Below are 20337 nucleotides of genomic sequence, written 5' to 3'. Positions count from 1 at the left end.
TTTTCAGAATAGTTTATTTTGACACAGAACTACTTGTCTTTATTATGTTGTGTAAGTCACAATCAGTTTTTTTCTTATGTCCTTCACATGTTATATTAACCATTTCTAACCTTATGAGCAAAAAGTACACTCTTTGATGAATAGTTTAAGACCTTGAAATGAAATTTTAATTAAATATAATTTGTGTAGTTACATTTTCACTTCCTTGAAATGTGTCAAATGTCGTGTAAGTCACACATGGAATTAACCGTTTCTCATTTTAAAGAAACATCTGAAACTCCACTGGTATTCGTAAGCAAAGATTTGGTGCCTTTTAAAAATAGTGAAACAACAAAACCAAAAAGGACTGAAGAAAGAATTTCTGCTCTGATTGCTACATTACATTACATTACATACATAAGTGTTCTGCCCATGGGCAGCATTCTTCTATCTTTCCTATTTTCTGCCTTCCTCTTAGTCTCCGCATATGATCCACATATATCTTAATGTCGTCTATCATCTGATATCTTCTTCTGCCCCACACCCTTCTCCCATTCAACATTCCTTCCGGAGCATCCTTCAGTAGGCAGTTTCTTCTCAGCCAGTGATCCAATAATTCGCTTTTCTCTTTCTGATTAGTTTCAGCATCATTCTTTCTTCACCCACTCTTTCCAACACAACTTCATTTTTATTCGTTTCTCTTCACTTCGTCATACTGTCCATGTTTCTGCTCCATACAATGCCACACTCCACACAAAGCACTTCACTATTCTCTTTCTTAGTTCTTTTTCCAGAGGTCCGCAGAATATCCATGTATTATTACGATGATGATGATGATGATGGTGATGATGATGATGATAATGATGATGATGATGATGCTGACGACGATGACGATGACGACGACGAAAACAATACTTTAAACAAACAAAAGGAAGGAGTAAGAGAAGAAAAGAAATAAGTTCAAAGCAAAAAAAAAAAAAATTGAAAAAAAAAACAGCAAAGAAAATAAAGAGAGGAATTATACTATGAGCAGAAGGCTCAAAGGGGTGTAGGCCTAATTAATGAACAGTAATGATTTTGAATGGCGTAAGGATGATATTGATGAAATGATGACTGAACATCTTGTTGGAAGTATTTTAAGGAAGGAAATTTCTTTAAGTGAATCAGTCATCCGAACATGTTATATAACCAACATTTTTCTTGAATACGAGTTAAAGATGGAACTATGTTATGTCTTTCCACCTGCATGCAATAGAAAACTTTGTCTTTTCCTACATCAAAATTTGGCATCATTACAGATACTTGAAATTACTGTTTAGTAGAACAATGTTAAATTACTACAGTGTTTTTACTTTTATGTAAAATTTACTTGCGAATGATTCAATTGCTGCATTTGTTAGAAGAACGAAAAATGCAACTAAATTTACTTTCCTTTGTATTTATTGTTCAGAAACAGAGACTAGGGAAAAAAACAACGGATTAGTTTAATACAAGTAAAAATTAATTGGTAACAGATGAAAATCGCATTTATGTCGTATCAAATAACCAAATAAGTTAATTGGGAGATTCAAGAGATGACTGAAGGGGCAAAACAAACAAAACAGGTGTTCACAAAGTCATTGACTGTAATCAAGTGAACAACTATAACTAATTTTATGCTTGACCATGCCGAAATGTAGTAATTATACACCTGGTAGCAGACCTTTAATGCATGTCATTAAAGTACACCTACTCATTAAAGGTCAGGTCTTTCAGCCAATGACGACTCAGGTTACAACTGTTCAGCCAATGACAGGTCAGCTTTCTACCGTTATAAAACCGCAAGTATCGATTATTCTCGGATATGCAATCGAAAGAGAATTAGCGAAAAGTCACGGAGGCTGGAAATCCAATACTGTCGCAGAAGGTTATGTTCTGTTACTATAATAATTAGCGTTAATTGTAAATAATATTCAAATAAATTCAATTTGTCATCTCGTTTTTCAATGTCTAATTTTATTTCAATGTTATCTCTGTAGGTTCTTATGGCCTAGCAAGGTCACTGTGGACATCTGTTCCTCGGAAAAAATCAATACTTTCGCGTCTGCGCACATCTCACAACATACGGGACAATGCTCCAGGTCAGATACAATAAAATTAATAATATCAAGTTAGAAATATGGTCGAGCATAAAAAGTTGTATGAAACTCGCCTATAATGGTAATTAAGAAGCTCGTATGAAAATTATGAAACTCGCTTGCGCTCGTTTCATAAATATTCATACTCACTTCTTAATTACCTTCATTATAGGCTCGTTGCATAATGTACTATTATATTTTATATTCACATTACGCTAATGTCAAAGTTTTAAAATTATTATTATTAAATTATTAAGTACTTTTAAAACAATAACGATAATAACAGTAATAATATTAATACCTTTTATTACTTACACATATAATATTCCTAAATACAATCCCAGTTGAGTGAATTTAAAGATAGTAGAAAGATGTAGATGTCAACTTTCAGATCCTTTATATCCTTATATTGTAAGATGTCAACAAGGCCTAGGCCTATAGGCACATGTCACGGGGTTAAGATTATTTTTAATTAGAAATATTTGCATGTAACTAATAACATAAATGTAGAATAAAGTAAGGGTTTTAAACATCACAAAATCATTTTCGAATGTTTCGTGGTGATAATGTATAGTCAGATGATAATGTAGCCTATAGTCAGAGAACTGAAAGATCGTTAAAATATTTCCTTAACACATTGATTACTGGTGTTTCTATCTAAACTAGATCTATATTACAAGCATTAACTTACTAACAATGGATCACAGTAATCCTCTTTCGTTTACATGCCAAATTTCATTCTTGGGAACACTTCCAAGGCCCCAATGCTGCAGTAATTTATGTGTTGTCTCTTGTGCAATCTTAAATTGGATCTATTGTTTTTAATACATATATGTCTCTCCATAACACAACTACTTTAAATAAGATGAAATTACTTTTTATAAATTTACTAATATTTGTCATGGTGAATTATGTCCTAACATAATTATATCTGACATCAAAAGAAGTGTAAAGTACACTGTAAATATTCTTTGCACTGAACAGTAATCTGTTGTACATTGTGACAGTCTGTTTTGACTTTTAAAGCTTAATTTCATTCACTTTTGTCTATGTTTCTGCTTTATTCATTCAGTAGGCCTACCTATGACCTTGAACACTGATACAACTCACTTTATCTCTAGCCGTTTTAATGTGTAGCCATTGTTGCAAAGCTTACCTGTAATCTTTCAGAGTTAACCTCACAGCTATGGAGAAGGAATCTGAATCTTCCCAACATTCAGGTAATCTGGGATATAAAGACTGTGGGATCATGGAGTGATAAAGTTGCAAGTAACACACACAATGATTATCAAAAACAATTTTCTGTATCTAATAGTGACAATGATACAAAATCAGAGATTTCCCCAAGTGATAGTGACACAAGTTTGAATAATACAAATATTATGGGAGAAATAGGTTCAACTGGTCAGGTAAACTTAAGCCATTAATAAAGATAAACGTGATAAAAATGTAACATTGTCCTTCACCTTCCTGATATGAAAGGTTCACTAATATGTCTTGGGAAAAGTTGGATTCTAAGCTGGTAAGAACTTTCTGATTAGGCTACTGAGGATATGTTACAAGATATTTTGACTTGATCCCATGCAAAAGTTAGACGAAAAAGAAAGTAACCAGTATTACAATCTGACATAGACCATACTGATATGCGTGATATTCATACAGGTCTACTCGAAATGCAAGCAAGTATGTATGTATGTAGCCTAGGTCTCTTCTTTTATTTTACGGCGTTCAGATTCAATCATGAAAGTGCCAGGACATTATAGGCTTATGTTCCAGTTGGAACAAAGAGACATGTTTTGGTGTGTGATGAGAATAAGTTTCATTAACTGGTTTGTATGTTCAGAGATCACATTCCTAAGACCAGAAAAGATCGTCGAAAATCTCAACCAACACGTATGCACATATGCTGTGTGCAAATGCAGGTGAGTGAGTGTGTGCAATTGCAGCTCATGTCGGCATACGGATTCTAAACTTCAACAAATTAAGTGGAAAATATTTGTACCACTCTTCCAAATGAAGAAACTAGATTCTCTCTAAGCTAACAGAAGCTGTTCTGAGAATTGAGCCATTTGTGACATACAGTAATAGCAGATAACTGGTTTATATTTATACAGCTAGTATTAGCCTAACTGTTCGGATACATTTGAGAAAAATGAAGAACGAGAAAGGATTTCCAAAATGGTTCCTACTCCACAAAACAAGAGAGGTTGGGTCTTGACTCTGTACATACATCTCCTAAAGACACGAATTTTCAATTGTCTTGTATCCGATACCAACAAATAAATTAATGAAGCAACAATATTGGTGTCTTCTGAGTCTAGCAAATACGTTTTTAGAAACATGAAGTGAAGAGAAGCTCCAACCCACAAATGAATCGTTTAGTATGATTCTGTTTATGGAGATTCTTTATTAGAGTGAAAGAAAAACTGGTTATTACAGAGGAAAAGTAAAAACATATTCATTTTTCGATTCTCAGAAGAAATGAAAAATTGTATAGCTACGTTAGGCCTGCCTTTGCAAGAAATGTGCAGGCCTACCTGGAGTTCAAAAGAATCTGTACCTACCTAACACTTGTACAGAACAACATTTGTGAAAAAGATCAGACATTTAGATATGTATAAAATGTGGACAATATGTTACTGAAGGATGATGATTTTCGTCTCATAAATATTCATAATGGGACCTGTTCACTTTGAATTTTTATGTGAATGTGATTTCTTTAACTTGTCTTGTATTCTTTGTCTTTTAATAACGATAGCTTTAATTACCAGAGTTTGAAAGTTATACGTTAAAATAAAAACAAGAACTTCCTTCTCTTCATCAAAGCATATCAAATACATAAAATTTACTTAAGAAGATAATTAGGATAAATTTCAGATATAGCAAACACCAATATCTGAGGCATCACCTCACTTCACAAAATAGGCATAGGCACAAGTATAGGCTATCCTAATGAAAGTATGTCAGTACACCCAATTAAGTTGCAACGTGTAGGCCTAACTGCAGACAAGTTTCTTTCTATTTTTTTTTTTTTTTTTTTTTTAATCATGTTTATTGGATCACAATGTTTCGAAATTTGGGCAATTTATTATATTCCATTCTACATTGTCAAAGAACGACATGCTTTGGTTCCTTAGTGTGAAGTCGTACAATTTCGGTACAACACGAAAATTCATATACCTGGTGATGGTCTTAAAATAACAAAGAAATTAAATTTAATACACTAATAAGGCTACTTACTTGCAGTGAACTGATAAGCTGTTCACGAATTCCGCAGACTCTCTTTACGAAACACGTACTGTACCTACACTAATATTATATTTCACACTTCCTTTAAAATAGTGTAAAATTACAGATAACTGCTTTCATTTCGAGTAATACTTTTGTTAGCTATGAATTGAATAAACAACGCAACACTTCACGTCCATTCGGACCTGTATTCAGGACCTAATTCCGAACACAATAAACAGCTGCAAGGCTAGCCTTCGCTGAACGGTGACGACACAAACCAAGTGACGTCTGTGACCTCTCCGATAGATGGACTGCAATGCGAAAACAAAGCGGAAGTGATTAAAAAAACTATCCTTGATTGCCTTGACGAACTTTCTCTTTTACGGCCGTATCTCTGAATATGTCTTTCTGTTAATTGTTATAGTAAATAACATACTGATCTAACCAAGTGATTTTTAACAACAAAACAAACAATTATAGTTTCGACTTATTAATGCAGACTCGGAAAGCCTTGATAGAAAAATTCAACAATGGCGTAATGTAACAACGTACGGTAGACTGCAATAGAAAGAACGTGTACATAACCGGGTGAGATTGTTCACTACCGGTAATTTTATTATCGTATATAAAATTGTAACTCATAAATACTCCTTCCTTGAAATACAAACAGCATTTTTGAACGAAGAACTCATAATATACAAAAAAGAAAACTCAATGTTCCATTTAATAGTCCGTAACTTCAAATCTGCGCATCGCCTTCGCTTATAAATAAGGAGGCGTCTAAATTTTTTTGCGAGCGCCTAAGATGGGGTGACCAGATTTCCAAAATTAAAAAAAAAAAAAACCAGACACTTATTAAAATTGACTTGAATCAACATTTTATGTAAACATTCATTATTACTTGTGTATATATAATCTAAGCAATAAGGTTCAGTTTTATTTAAAGTAATAAATACTGTACACTATTTACAATAACTAGGCTATAATAAATTATGCAAGTGCATAATAAAGTAGCATGAATACTTCGCTTAAGTCGTTTTTGGCAATTTTTTTATATTGCAACGAGTCTGGATCGGTTAAACTATAAAACGTCTTTGGTCTGGATTAATTAAGTTAACTTATCTGTTTAAAAATACTTCAGGTTAATTGGACCTTACATCATATCCATGTCACTATATTCTGAACTTATTTCATAACAAAATTTTTTGCCTCATATTACCTTTTAACTATTTTAGCATTTTCCATGAAAATCAACTGTACAATCTGCAACATATTATTTCTTTGGTGAGTGAATTTGCTCTAGAAGTGTTGGCCTTTCCTTCAGGAAACTATAGAAGTCCATGCAAAACACATGTTTGAAATTACATTAGTGTTGGCCTTTCCTTCAGGAAACGTATAGAAGTCCATGCAAGACATTTTTAAAATAACATTTTGTGATTAACTGAAAACTGATTTCTTTCGTCAGACCAAACTGAATTCATCAATGAAAACACTCTTTCTGATGATGCATTGGTGCCAGGTATTCCCAACAGAAAACTACACTCTGAATTATGTTTGTAAAACTAATGTAGGGTATTTGTCTTTTATAATTTGTAATGTTCCAGTCCACCTCTGTAATTTTAACATCACACCACAGTCTAGTATATACAGTCAGAAACTTGAGTTGTGAGGGTACTAGAAAAAATAGACTTTGCAGGTACTATTTCTCATTGTCTGTAATGAGGTGATAGTAGCGATCCTAGTGGTTAGCAACTATCTATGGATGCATATTTACTACGTATAGAGCTTCGTGACTGTATATATAGACTGTGATCACACTCCTTCCAATGTTCAATTTTTGCTCTGTTTTTCACATGATTCACTTGACAATCATTGAATTGAATTCATTACGGTGGCATCTGATGGAAACAGTATAGAATTAATCAATGCGTTTAACGTGATTATTAAATAAAATAAAAATGAATATTTTAACAATAATTTAGGGAAACAGGACGCCATTTGAAAAAAACGGGACATTTGGCATCGTGAGCATATTTTTCTCGAGACAAGAGGCTGAAAAAAGGGACAATCCCGTTAAAAACGGGACGTCTGGTCACCCTACCCTAAGATGGCAGTAATAATACAGGAGCCTTAATTTAAAACAAAATCGCCCAAAAAATTACGTTATGTAATTAATATTTCAACATCTTAAAACGTAGTTTTATTTTGTGATTTTATTACACACTGGCGCAATAGAGGTAACTCCCACCCCCAGTCTCGCAGAAAAAAAAACGAAAAGCTGTTGAAGCTCTATAAAAGTGCATCTACACGGTTCAATTTTCTATGCGTTTATCCATACAATCTGGGGAGAATGAACGTTCAATTAAGATGAATGCAGATTTTATGTCTACACGGTGCACCGTGTTGAACGTCATCTTCACTATATATATAAAAATTATTAATAAATATTAAAAATAAATCCCATACTAGGCCTACTTGATTCGCAAAATTGGTTGAACACTCCATAGGCATTCGCGTTTGCGATAATCTTCAATAAATCTAATCGTACTTGCCGCCATTTTTAGCTAAAAATGTCCACCATCACCAAACAAAAGAATTTTCAGTTTATTCTTCTTTTTATCCTCTCAGGTTTATTCCAACCACTGCCTGCTGGATCGCATCCTATAGCCACAGTCTAAGACATACAGTCACGCAACTCATACGTATAAAATATGCCAACATTTGACAGCTGGCGCGACAGTAGCCCTCTAGCGGCAGGCAAGTTAAAAGTGTGCACACGACATATGATAACATATCAGAAAACGGGTTTTGCGTAATTTGTTTTATATTTTTATGCTATACAGTAAGTGTATATGATTCTTATTAATTTTAATTTAGAATCCTAGAAGAATTTCACACGCAGTTAATGTACAAGTTTCAGAAGCTGAGAATAAACGTAATTCTTTCTGCTCCTTACAACTGAATCATGGAACTGTTCACGTATCATGGTTTGAAATAATATAATTGTTCGTACGTGGATGGTTAATTAAATTCATTCCTGAATATATTTATGAATCATTAGAACTCTATATTTCCTGTGAGAAGAGTCAAAATTAGTAGCTTCAAAATTGTAGTATACATTGCGTGGTGAACTCCTCTCCCTATTTCCTGAGAAATTAACTATTTTCCATACCGCAAATTGGGGTAAACTCGGCCGCTGAGGTAAACTTGAAAATAAAAAAGGGGAAGATTTAAACCTTAATATGACAGACATTGATTTATGAAGTTTATTATTTTTCATTTCTTAAGAACCGGTATTTCCTTTATTATTTTGAGTGACAAATAGTGCTGATATTATGGTTTAAATGTTTATGGCAAGTTTACCGCATTTTACATTACATTTCCAGTTTTCACACATAATGCCTAATTTTAACTTATCCTATCTATATAATACGTAATTTACATGCCCTTACTGTTAATATGACGTAGGTGAAAACAAATAAATGAACACACAATTTTGTTGAAAAAATTGTGACTTCAATTAACTCAGAAAATGTAGGCCTAATTTTATTTTCAGAGCAGAAGTGGTGTAAGTCAAAATGGGTAATGAGGGTTAAAGTAAACATTCTTTAAAATACAGCGCAAAGTAGCAGTTAATATTGAATTTATTTAAACTATTAGTAGTCAGTGAATAGCACGAAGGATATATTAATTGCTACTTTGCGCTGTATTTTACAGAATATTTACTTTAAATCTCATTACCTAATTTTGACTTACACCACTTCTGCTCTGAACAGCTCAAATAATCACTGGGAATGTAAAATCAACACCAATAGCAGTCATGCAAATTATTACAGAAAAGATTGCTTTTTATATTAAATTTAAAAAGGCTCTTGAGAACTTAATACGTCTGCCACATGAATCTACACCAACACATCAGAAATCTATCGACACAGTCTGGATTTATTCAAGAAGTGAATATTTTGCAAAAGGATTACAATACTCCATGAATTCTTGAAAAATTAACACCATGATCCCTACTTGAATGCAATATAACGTTCAACTTTTGAAAAATATATAGAAAAAAAAACACGAATACAAAAAGTATGGAATTACTTGCATTAAAAACTGTAGATACATTATCCAAAATCGGAATGGTTACACATTTACACATATGATTTCTACAAAAAAAAAATAATATACTGTAACAGGTATTTACTTTGTTTTTATTTAAACTCTCCTTCCTGACATACAAATAGGTAACTGATAAGTAATAATAATGTTTTATAGAACACAATACGTAGGCTACCTACAACGTGGATTATTGGTTATTCCTGAGTTATGATTTTCTCATGGTCTTTAGGGAATCTGAAGAACGACAAATTCGGAGATTTAAACTTGTTGTTACTGCAATTTTCGTCATTCCACACATTGCCTTTATTCCGATGTATGATTAAAACGTTATTATAACATCTCGCATCCCTTTAAAGCACGTGCTGGCTGAACGAGACTATGGCCAGTGCCTTGCCTGCCGCTTGGGCGCTAGTGTCGCGAATGTTGGCAGAAAAAGTGTTGAAGTTTCGTGACTGTATGTCTTAGACTGTGCTATAGCTGCGTAAACAACCATAGGGTGTTATCCAGCAGGCAGTGATTCCAAGGCCCTACACCAACGAGTTATAAGAAAGATACTTTCTAGCTCGTTGCCCTACACCAGTGGCTGCGCAGACCAAAGACATTATAATAGTATACTAGACTCACACAGAGCGCTGGTGTGCTGTCCAAAATTGAAACCAGTCTGCGCATGTTTACGCCGCCATGCTCCTGGTAGAAATAGAGCGGTAAACACGATTGTCATACTTGTCCTTTGTTTTGTCTCGGGTGTTTTTAGTGAATACTGTGAAAGTAATGGCAATATAATTTTGAAAGATGATATATTATCGCCGCGGACTCATGCTTAACATGTTGGCATCATACAATAACGTGCGGTGTGGTTTAAAAAAATAATTTTGCCGACCGATTGTTGCTCTGTAGGTTTCACTCTAAGCGTCACGTTGTCACGTCTACTTTCTCGATAAGAATAAGCACTAGTTTGTTATATTGTTAAATGGCTATTATTATTATTATTATTATTATTATTATTATTATTATTATTATTATTATTATTATTATTATTATTATTATTTCATATACGAGTACGTTGGCTTTCTTAACTCTTAATAATAACTCTTTAATAATAATTTTTAATCACATACCTTAATGTTCGTCCTCAGCACAAGGCATTGCAACCTCGGGTTTAGTCTACGTGGATTAGACAAGTAAGCGTCATATAATAATGATTGAAGCAGCTTATTGGTTACATTATTGAAATTGAGGCGAGTGATTGGAGCGGCGACACAAGAAATTGAAAACAATAATACAATTAAATTTCAAAGACCTGCCGAACGCATGAGACCGCTCAAAGACCTGCCGAATGTTAACCATGAGAGCGCGGCGATAATACCATCCCTGTTTAATTTTCCAAGCTATTTGCAAAAGGTACGATATAATATTATTTCTGTTGTTACAACATCAATATCATTAAAAATCAATCAGTAGTTTACGACAATAAAGAATACCTAATTGTTAGTACAGGTATATCAGACTGTAGAGAAATCCCACTGAGTGAATTATTTAGACTTACACATCAGATGTTAAAACATTAGTGGAAAGATAACTTTTTGTTTTTATTATGTAAATGAATTTATCTGCAAGATAATAAACTTTCATTCAAGATCCATATATGGATAAATAAATATACAGATAATAAATAAATAGCTATAATAGCTAAGCCTCGCTTTGTGAATTTATGATTCAGAGTTCACCTATAAATAACTCTTTTACATTTTGCCGGATATATTTTATTAACAAAAGCAAGGAATGGCATCTTATTGATATTGCATATGTGCATAAAAATTATGTACCATCACTCCGCAAGCAATGATAATATATCTATTTTATTTATTTAAAATAAAAATACAATATGTCAAAAATCCACACATAAAAAGTATGTGGTTTTTTTATCTTGCATAAAGTGATTGTTTACTTTTTAGGTCTTCACGTTACCTATTGTTTGCAATGTATTAGGAACCGATACTTTTTATAATTGACAGCATTCCCTTTATTAATTGAAGAATGAATTCAATGTAATTTGGCTGCCTTCGCATATTATATTTTACCGGTAATATAATTTATTTTTGATTCTCTAAAACTTAACAACAAGTCTATACTGATTATCGCATATTTATTTCAATTAGGAATTTGATTATAACAAGAACTTGTGTAATCAAGGTGCATATATTTATGTCTTGTGATCTAAGAGTTAATATGTTAATATAATTTTAGATTCTCTGAAACCTAACAATTTGCTGATTATCGTAAAATTATACAATCTATAATGTGTATTGTGTAGGCCTATCTATGGATGTATCAGTATGTTTTCTATAAATTGCTGCATACGTATTTTCTTTTCTTTAATGTTCTAACACATATCAATGAAACTTTGAATATGTTTATTTCGTCCTAATTTTACGTTAAACGTCGAAAATGGCCATAATATGTCAATTTTACATCATCATAGCGTTAAATTGCGTGATTTACGCACTGCTATTATTTGTCTGCTCTCCAACAATATGGCGGCAAGCGCAGCGTTCAATTTGCCCCGGTTTCCTCGTTTCGCGCAGCCGAGACTGTAGGGGCTTGGCGCAGACCAACGAGATAGAAAGAGAAGACTATAGAGTGGCCATGTTGTCCTGTACAGCGCTCTTTGCGGTGCCACCGCGAAACACGGCAGATCTGAGCTAAGCGGCCACCTTTGTAAAAATTCGTCTGCTTACAATGTTGTTTAACGGAGGTAAGGAGTACAAAAAAACGAAGAAAAAACATGCCTATTGTGTGTGCTGCATATAACTGCAATGTCAAAAGGAAAAAGACAACTGATATATCATATTTCATGTAAATTTTATGAAGTTAAGTCCATAGTTTTGTTAATTAGCAGCATTTTTTTCATGCATAAATGTGTAACAACGCCCGGCATAAACAAAATAAATGGTTCACTGGTAATGTACTTAAACTAAATACGGATAAAACCAATACAATTCCGTTTCAGACCCAGTGAAAAACAAATACAATACAATATTAAAACTGTATTTCGTCACCGGCATCCTTTATTTCTGCTCCTTCTGTCCTTACTGCTTATACAAGAAGACGATGAGCTGTAGCTTATAAGAAGTAGGCCTATTTCGAAGACAAACGATTAATCAAATAAATGGTTCACTAGTAACAAAGTTAAACTAAATACGGATAAAACCGCTACAATTCCGTTTCAAACCTAATAATAGCAATCAAATATTAAAATTGTATTTCGACACTCGCATCCAAAATAACGCAAAACTCTGGGGTAGGTCGTATTGTTGTTAGTATTTTGACTGGAAGGACATGAAAGAACATAATTGAGCACCCACGTGCAATAATGGGGTCAGTATGAATATATTTCGTAACTACTTACCCCATTATTGTACGTGGGTGCTCAATTATACACTAATAATTATCTGTGGTGCCACAGCCCTTTAAAGGCTCAGACAGACCAGCCGGCTGTTGGCCTCACGTTCACATTTCGATAATAATTATACTTTACTGTAACAAAAAAACTGAAAGGGTGTTTTGTCATGTTTCACCCACGTTACAAGCTTGGAGGTAAAGGTTGTTTACTACATATAGGGCCTACTTTCATTCTATATCTTATGGCATAGTAAATAGTTTTGCAACGTGTAGAGACTGGGAAAACAATTTAATAAAATCATCCGAATCATACTCGTTCATTTTATAGGCAATCTTGCAGGTCGCATTTAAAAGAACCTAGGAATATTAACATTTCCTTCAGTATATTTGCTAGGACTTCTTGTCATACTACATGACAATTTTGCTTAGGTTATTCTTTTAAGCATTCCTTCTAGGAATAGCTCAAGTGTTTTAAATTTAGCGTACATAAGTTTAGATTAAGTTCCTAGCACGTATTTGACGAAATACTAGGTTTTTCCACTTCAGTTTAACTGATTTATGCAAACGAAATTAAGACAGCTGACGATTCTAATGTCAGTTATCACTACGCCCACTTTGTTTTGGGCGCATAAGTTCATTACCGACGGTCGTTCAATTTTCTTCAAACATGGCGGCGCAATGACCACTCTATATCTTTCTCTTTCTAACTCGTTGGCGCAGACCATACGGGACAGGTCCATGGTAGAAGAATACTGGTGTAGCGGTGCGCAGGTATCATCCCCTCTCACTTGCACAGATGACGTCACGCTGGGACCAAGATCCAGCCTTGCCTTCAGTAAAGCATTACATTGATGCGGTTCTGATCATAATTATGTTACTCGAAGGCATCGTTGATGAAAATAAATATTTGTAACGGGACATTATAATTATGAACAATGATAATATGCTGACGATACGGCAATAATGTGCACTGAAAGTGAAAAATGAATTAATGGACAACCGCAAAAAAAAGCAGTGAATTACGAACAAGTATTGAACTCTCTTTTAATTTTGATAATTATTATATTACAGCTGTGAATAGTACCACGTTTCTTGGAATTTGTGTCGACAACACTTTAAAATGGTAGGCCTATGTTCATATTTATTTTACCTTTTATGGGGAAATGTTATTAATATTACCAGACTCTTTGGTGCTTAGAAAAAGTTATTAGAACGATTTTATTATTAAAAGTACTGAATCTTATCAATCTTTTTTTTTTTAAGGAATACAAAATATTAGAGCGTTGTATACTTATATCTATAGCCTATTCTGTTTAAGCGTAATGAAACTGAATATATAATAAAATATTAGATTGTCATGATTCTAATACACGTAATGCAGAACTATAATAACAGAACGTCACAGATTAAAGAAATATAAAACGTCTTCTGATTATTGTTTAATAAGTTAATTTCTAGGTTGTCGGCCATGGCAATGACGGTGATCTGAACTGATTTCGTATCGGTATACTGAATTAAGTTCAATTAATAATCGATAGTGACTTCAGTTTTGTGTTAATATAGAGCAGTGGTTCCCAACCTTTTTTGACTGACGACACAATTTACTGAACGCCTACGATATCGCGACACACATTTGTTTTTATCAATAACAATATAATAATAACAACCAGTGCTTTTCTTCTGCAGAAAAAGGTGATGGAACTCCGTGTAGAATATTTTATAGCGGACAGGGAAATGATTACTGTTCACTGCACAGGAATTTTGTCGTTTTTAACTTCCTTTACGCCCAGTTAAGACTGTCAAGGTCTAAGCGAAATTCAAAGAAAAATTATATTGAAAACATAGTTATTCACATATATTTCGGTTCAATGATGAAAAATGTAACAAAAATATGCCCGAACGCCGTTCCAGCGCGTTCCGCCAGAGAAAAGCACTGAAAAAAAACTTCTATGTAGTATCGGATATCCAGTGTTGTAGATAGGTCGATGTTAATACGCAATAAAAATAATAAAGAAACAAGTAGCATTAGAAAAAAAACAAAGATATGTGTCAAACATTTTAACCTATCTATGCTGGATGTCCGATAAAAATTTTTATAATCGTTTTTGAAAACTCACCTATTTAAATTAATGTGAAGTCTGCGCTTGGTAGGTTGCAAAGTGTTTCTCTATACGTGGCCTTATAGTTGACAGGACAACACGTAAATAATCATGACGTAAGTTTGCTCCTTTGTTTATATTTCACTATTCTCATAGTAGAAAATGTTGATTCACACAATTATGACGTTGAAAACAGCAGTTCTGTGTGTATTTTTAGTTTATTCAGCACCTTCGACAAAACATTTCCGCATATAAGGCACTTGGGATTTTGTTTATATTCATCTTCACGGTACGTAAAACCATATTGCAAGTATTAATTACTCTATTTACGAAACGCAGTACGTTTTTATAAACCCTGGAGGGAAATTTCGCTCACATTATTTGAATTAGCACTGCTGTCATCTAACCGAGAACTTGATTCAGATTGTCTTTTTCGCATTAAAAATCTAATAAAATAAAAATAATAAATGATAAAATCTAAATAAAACGCTTTTGATAAAATAGTCGCACTATCACTCGCTCACACATACCGTATATACTAAAAGTGACCAATATATTCTGACGATTATAAACTCTTGTTTTTATTAGTGGGAAGAGTAAACGAATTACTAACACGTTCACTTCCATTCGAATTATCGCCAGGCAGAAAAATTAAACTGAGCAATGTTGCAGGTGTTCACGTTTCATTGGTAAAGTCTGTCTCAAATAAAATGTACCATATCAGAGACTTCGTTATAAATTAAAAAAATGCGTTGTAAAGAGACTTTTTGGATGGCATAAAATTTATTTTTCAATTCCAAAATTTCGCGACACACTCCATGGCTTTTAAGGAACACGGAGGTTCATTGCCGCCTTCACATAAGCCCTCCATTGGTCCCTATCCTGGGCAAGAACCCCTGATATAGAGAGTTCAATTACTTTTCAGTGTTTGCGTGTGTTTAATTTTCGAAAAATGGTTCATTATGGCGTACGCTTGGATGTAGTGCGGACATCAGCAGTGCACACGCAAATAATTATTTTTACTTGTTAGAAACATTACATTATTGTTATAAATTTTTGCATGACAATAAAGTTTTACTTATATGATTATTCGTATTATTGGCAGTAATATTTTGTATATTGACAGTGATTTTGGTTTCAGAATGTGAATGGACACAAATGTTAAAATTTCGGACCGTATTGGTTGAATAGAGTGTCTCTAAATAAATGAAATGAAACTAATTTTCAAAAGATAGTTAGCCAGTCAGACATATTACAATATAAATTAATAATAATAATAATAATAATAATAATAATAATAATAATAAATTTGTATTAAGAAAAGCCGCCCTAAATAAGGGTTCAATAGATCGGCCTACTAATCAATTCACAAAGAACAATCATTATAAATAATTATGTGAAATTTGAAAGAAAAAAGAAACATTAAGATAAATGATAAGAAAACATAGGAAATCATCCTTAATGGTTGCATTCGAAAAGTCATTTTCTCTGGTTATTGCATAACCAACATAAATTTTGAAAAACTTATGGACCCAGAAATAATAAATAAAAATAGAAAAATAATAAGTGTCAATAAAAATAGTGATATTAATGTAAATAATAATAATGATGATGATAATAATAATAATAATAATAATAATACAACTTTTAAGGAACTCGGAGGTACATTGCCGCCCTCATGTAAGCCCGCCATTGGTCCCTATCCTGAGCAATATTAATCCAGTGTGTACTATCAAATCCATTTTGATATTATCCTCCCATTTAAGTCTCGGCCTCTCCAAAGGTCTTTTTCCCTCCGGCCTCCCAACTAACACACTATATGCATTTCTATAATAATAATAATAATAATAATAATAATAATAATAATAATAATAATACTAATGGCAATGGTAGTAGTAATAATAATAATTGTAATGGTAATAATAATAACTTAATAATAGGCCTAATTATTATTATTATTATTTCCACATCATTAATATTTGATATATTTGTAAATGCGTACATTCAAATGTTTCTACTGTCATGAGAAAGACTTTAACAAGTATTTTTACTTTTATGAAGTTATTGTAATGTTAGAACAAACATTCTTGTTTTAAAAATCGTAATTTAACTTCATATAAATTGAACTTTTCCGCCCTTCGACAGTGATCCACGAGCTCGCTTGTCGCTACGTCTTTGTACTTCGGAAATCAGTAGTATCTTATGTTGGTTCATTTCGTTTTCTTCGAGTGGCTGTTGTAGCCATACATAACACAGCCCGGCATTCTATTGCATATTTCTTTCACATAGATTAAAAAATTCGCGCAATCTTTGTCACCATAACCATCGCCGGCTGCTATATACTCCGCCCTTCCAATTGAAGGAAACATGCGAACTACTGTTAGTACTCACCTTCTCCACGGAGGCGCTGACAGAGTGATACACTGTTGCCGCGGGAACACAAATCTGCCAGAAGATACGCAAGATTTTCCTGCTTATTGGTTTTGAATTAAGGTATTTCACCCTCTCAAAACGTTCCGTTCTTTCAATAGCAACATTCTTCAGTAATATTGAAATTGCAGTTTTCAAGATAATGTGTTCCAAATTTTCAATATGAATTGAATCGTTAGATTGGTGGGATTTTAGTACAACTGATTTCTTCATAACAGGAAGTATTGTCTGTATTAATGTTTCACACACTTTACTGTTTACAAATTTTACGGCTTCGCAAACAAACTCCTCAATAATATTAATCACTATACTAACAACTCAGATGGATAATATAATGTGTCTTGCTTGAAAATTATGTCCAGCAGAGCAGAACTGAATGTAGTGTGTTGCAGCAGATCAGGACAAGATTCACAAACTACTTCCTTCACAACACGTTTCACTATGAATCCACCAATATAAGCCAATGAAGCAAATTTTATTGATGCTGAAAAGGAAGAAAGTAAATAATTCAGACTAAAATTTAATTATCTACTATAATACTAATAACATTAAAAAGTTTTATTAATATCAATAAAATAGCAATAGCTAGCTTGAAAAATTAAATCCGTAGCCGGGCCCACTGGATTAGCTCTCAGACAAGCTAACCACTACAAATAATAATAATAATAATAATAATAATAATAATAATAATAATAATAATAATAATATAGGTATGGTAACCAATAATTTAAAGAACAAATTTAAGCGTGCATTTATAATAGTATGGCATTTTTACAATATATATTATGTATTTGTTCTTACATGGCGCATTGTTCAATTTTTCCAGTAGGCCTATATTTCTTACAGCGCCAGCGTCTGGAAAACTTACAAGAGCTTAGATTGAGGTTGCGCTTGTAGCTGTTATAACGCTATGTTGAGCTATAATTCTTTTACAAGAGAGGGATGTAATCTTGAGTATCCTATTCAAGGCCAATATTACAGCCCTTGAATCCAACATATCATTATTACCGGAAGTTCTTCTTAGCTTACTGAAAAAACATTTCAATTGAATCACTGTTGAAGCATCTTGTTAATACAAAGTCAAACCCTGCTGACAACAGATATTTGATGTATTTCGCAGTTGATACCGTAGTTAATAGAATATTTTTTTTTCGTATGTCTCATTGTTTAAGAAGCCTGAGCCGCGTTCTTCATTTTCTTTCTTCATTTTCCTAAGATAGGCTGGAAAATCATTTTTAGTCAGATTAATCTTTCATCAGTGACATAAAAAATGAACTTTGTCCTTATCGAGCTAATTGTTAAAGCTACATATATCACGGATATTAAACCACTCCTGAATGCTTTTCATTAAGTGAATTGGTCCTCCGCACTCTTTAAAAGTATATGCCTTTTCTAGTCCACAGTTTTCTTTAAGATATTAAAGGACTGTAATTACAGATGAAGAAAATATATCGTTTGCACGTTTTACATTCATTTTCTCCAGGTTGTTAGGGCATGCATGCTTACAAGTGAGGAATGGAACATGTTTAATTACCTGAGTTGACTACAACTTGACTACAACTCATACAGATCTTTTACATGCTGCCCATTTATTTCTTTATCACCATCATGCATTGTTTTTTCTAGGAAGGTATTCCTCACACTTTTTTAAAATGTGGTATTGATCAAAAGTAACAAACAGGGATCTGTTCTGATCGTTAGGATGAATGACTTCTGATATTAGAGACTTGCCATTACAAAGTCGTTTCATCATATTTACATTGGTTTTGTGATTGTCTGAAACCAAACGTAATATGTCAATTATACAGACTTCCACTTCCTTTATAACAGAAAGAGTAAGTTTATGCAAATCCTCTTTGTAAAAAAGTAGGCAGCTGGTATTTTCAATTTTGAAGAAATGCCACAAATGAAAAAAAAAATTATTAGCTAAAATATCATAATTTACTTTTTCTTCCATGGGTATAATGGAATATCTTTCTACATTGCTTGATTCTGGAGTAAAACTGTTCTTTTGCCCGAAAAGTGTGTCCAATTCTTTGTCATACTGTAGTTGCTGTTCTATTGCCATCTCGTCGACTATATTTAACAAACTCGCTCAGCTTGATTCAGTTGTTGACATTCAGTGATTAACCTTTCTTTCACGAGATCTGTAACTCCAGTTTCACAACACGTGTTGCCTAAATATCGGGATAGAGTGCTTTTCGACAGCAATTTCAAAATATTGTCCTAACATGCCGATATCCTTTGGGAGATATAAATTCCCACATCGTGCATTGTTCGATGGTGTATTCTCTTCAGCTGGGTGACGTTTTCTCAAATTCAAGCATTTGTTCCAAAAGGAAACTATATCTCGCATCGGAATGGTTATATTCATTACTTGTAATTATTTGTGAAGGCGAATAGTAATAGTAGTTATCGAAATTTTTCAATTTATGGTTTGTGTGTTGCAATTGCCTTTCTAACTGACGAATCTTATTATTCGCGCGCCACAATTTAAGTTTTAATTTATTTTTCTCCTTCTGTGCTTGGAGGAATTTGTTATCCATACGACTGTACGTCTGAATACCGATACAACAAAGATTTTTATGAGAATCGGTGTCTGCATCATTTCTAAAAACTCCAGGGTCATCCGAAGCGCCTTAACTATGTTTCCTTTTATTGTTAGGGGGCAAGATGGGGTGTTTTGTTATCTGCCTTCTCTCTTGTTTGTTTTCTGAAATTTTGTAAGACGGATAAGACGCAAAAACTGAAGGAATCACGTTCTTTCCTTTTTAATCCAGGATGATAATCTGTCTTACGGAAATGAAGATCACATACTACAAACTACTGATGAACGTGAATCTGCTCTTGATACTGCTTTAAGCCATTTTTCTTTAAGTTCATCTTGGCTAGGGAACACGTGGAATGAGACCTCTCTAACTAACTTTCCTACTGTCACTTTTACAGAAAGGGACGCAATAATAAAC

General features: G+C 33.3%; 1 protein-coding gene across 4 annotated transcripts in view; it reads right to left on the bottom strand.

Annotated features, from left to right (window-relative positions):
• The window catches only part of Ubr1 (Ubr1 ubiquitin ligase), a 76456-nt gene extending 70830 nt beyond the window's left edge, over nucleotides 1-5626 (bottom strand). For 2 of the 4 annotated variants that reach the window (XM_069820747.1, XM_069820746.1), the window contains exon 1: nucleotides 5337-5626. Coding sequence is in view for 2 of the 4 variants with exons in the window: in XM_069820742.1 (XP_069676843.1) it covers nucleotides 397-466 (70 nt within the window). In the remaining 2 variants the exon portion in view is untranslated. Of the gene's footprint in view, nucleotides 1-396; nucleotides 482-5336 lie in introns of those variants that run through there. The other 2 variants (XM_069820742.1, XM_069820743.1) reach the window with 1 other exon arrangement.
• Nucleotides 5627-20337: the final 14711 nt, after the last annotated feature.

The sequence above is a fragment of the Periplaneta americana genome, chromosome 3 (assembly GCF_040183065.1).
Source record: "Periplaneta americana isolate PAMFEO1 chromosome 3, P.americana_PAMFEO1_priV1, whole genome shotgun sequence".
Classification (NCBI taxonomy): domain Eukaryota; kingdom Metazoa; phylum Arthropoda; class Insecta; order Blattodea; family Blattidae; genus Periplaneta; species Periplaneta americana.
Note: the sequence above shows the minus strand (reverse complement) of the source record. Positions and strands in the feature narration are given on the sequence as shown.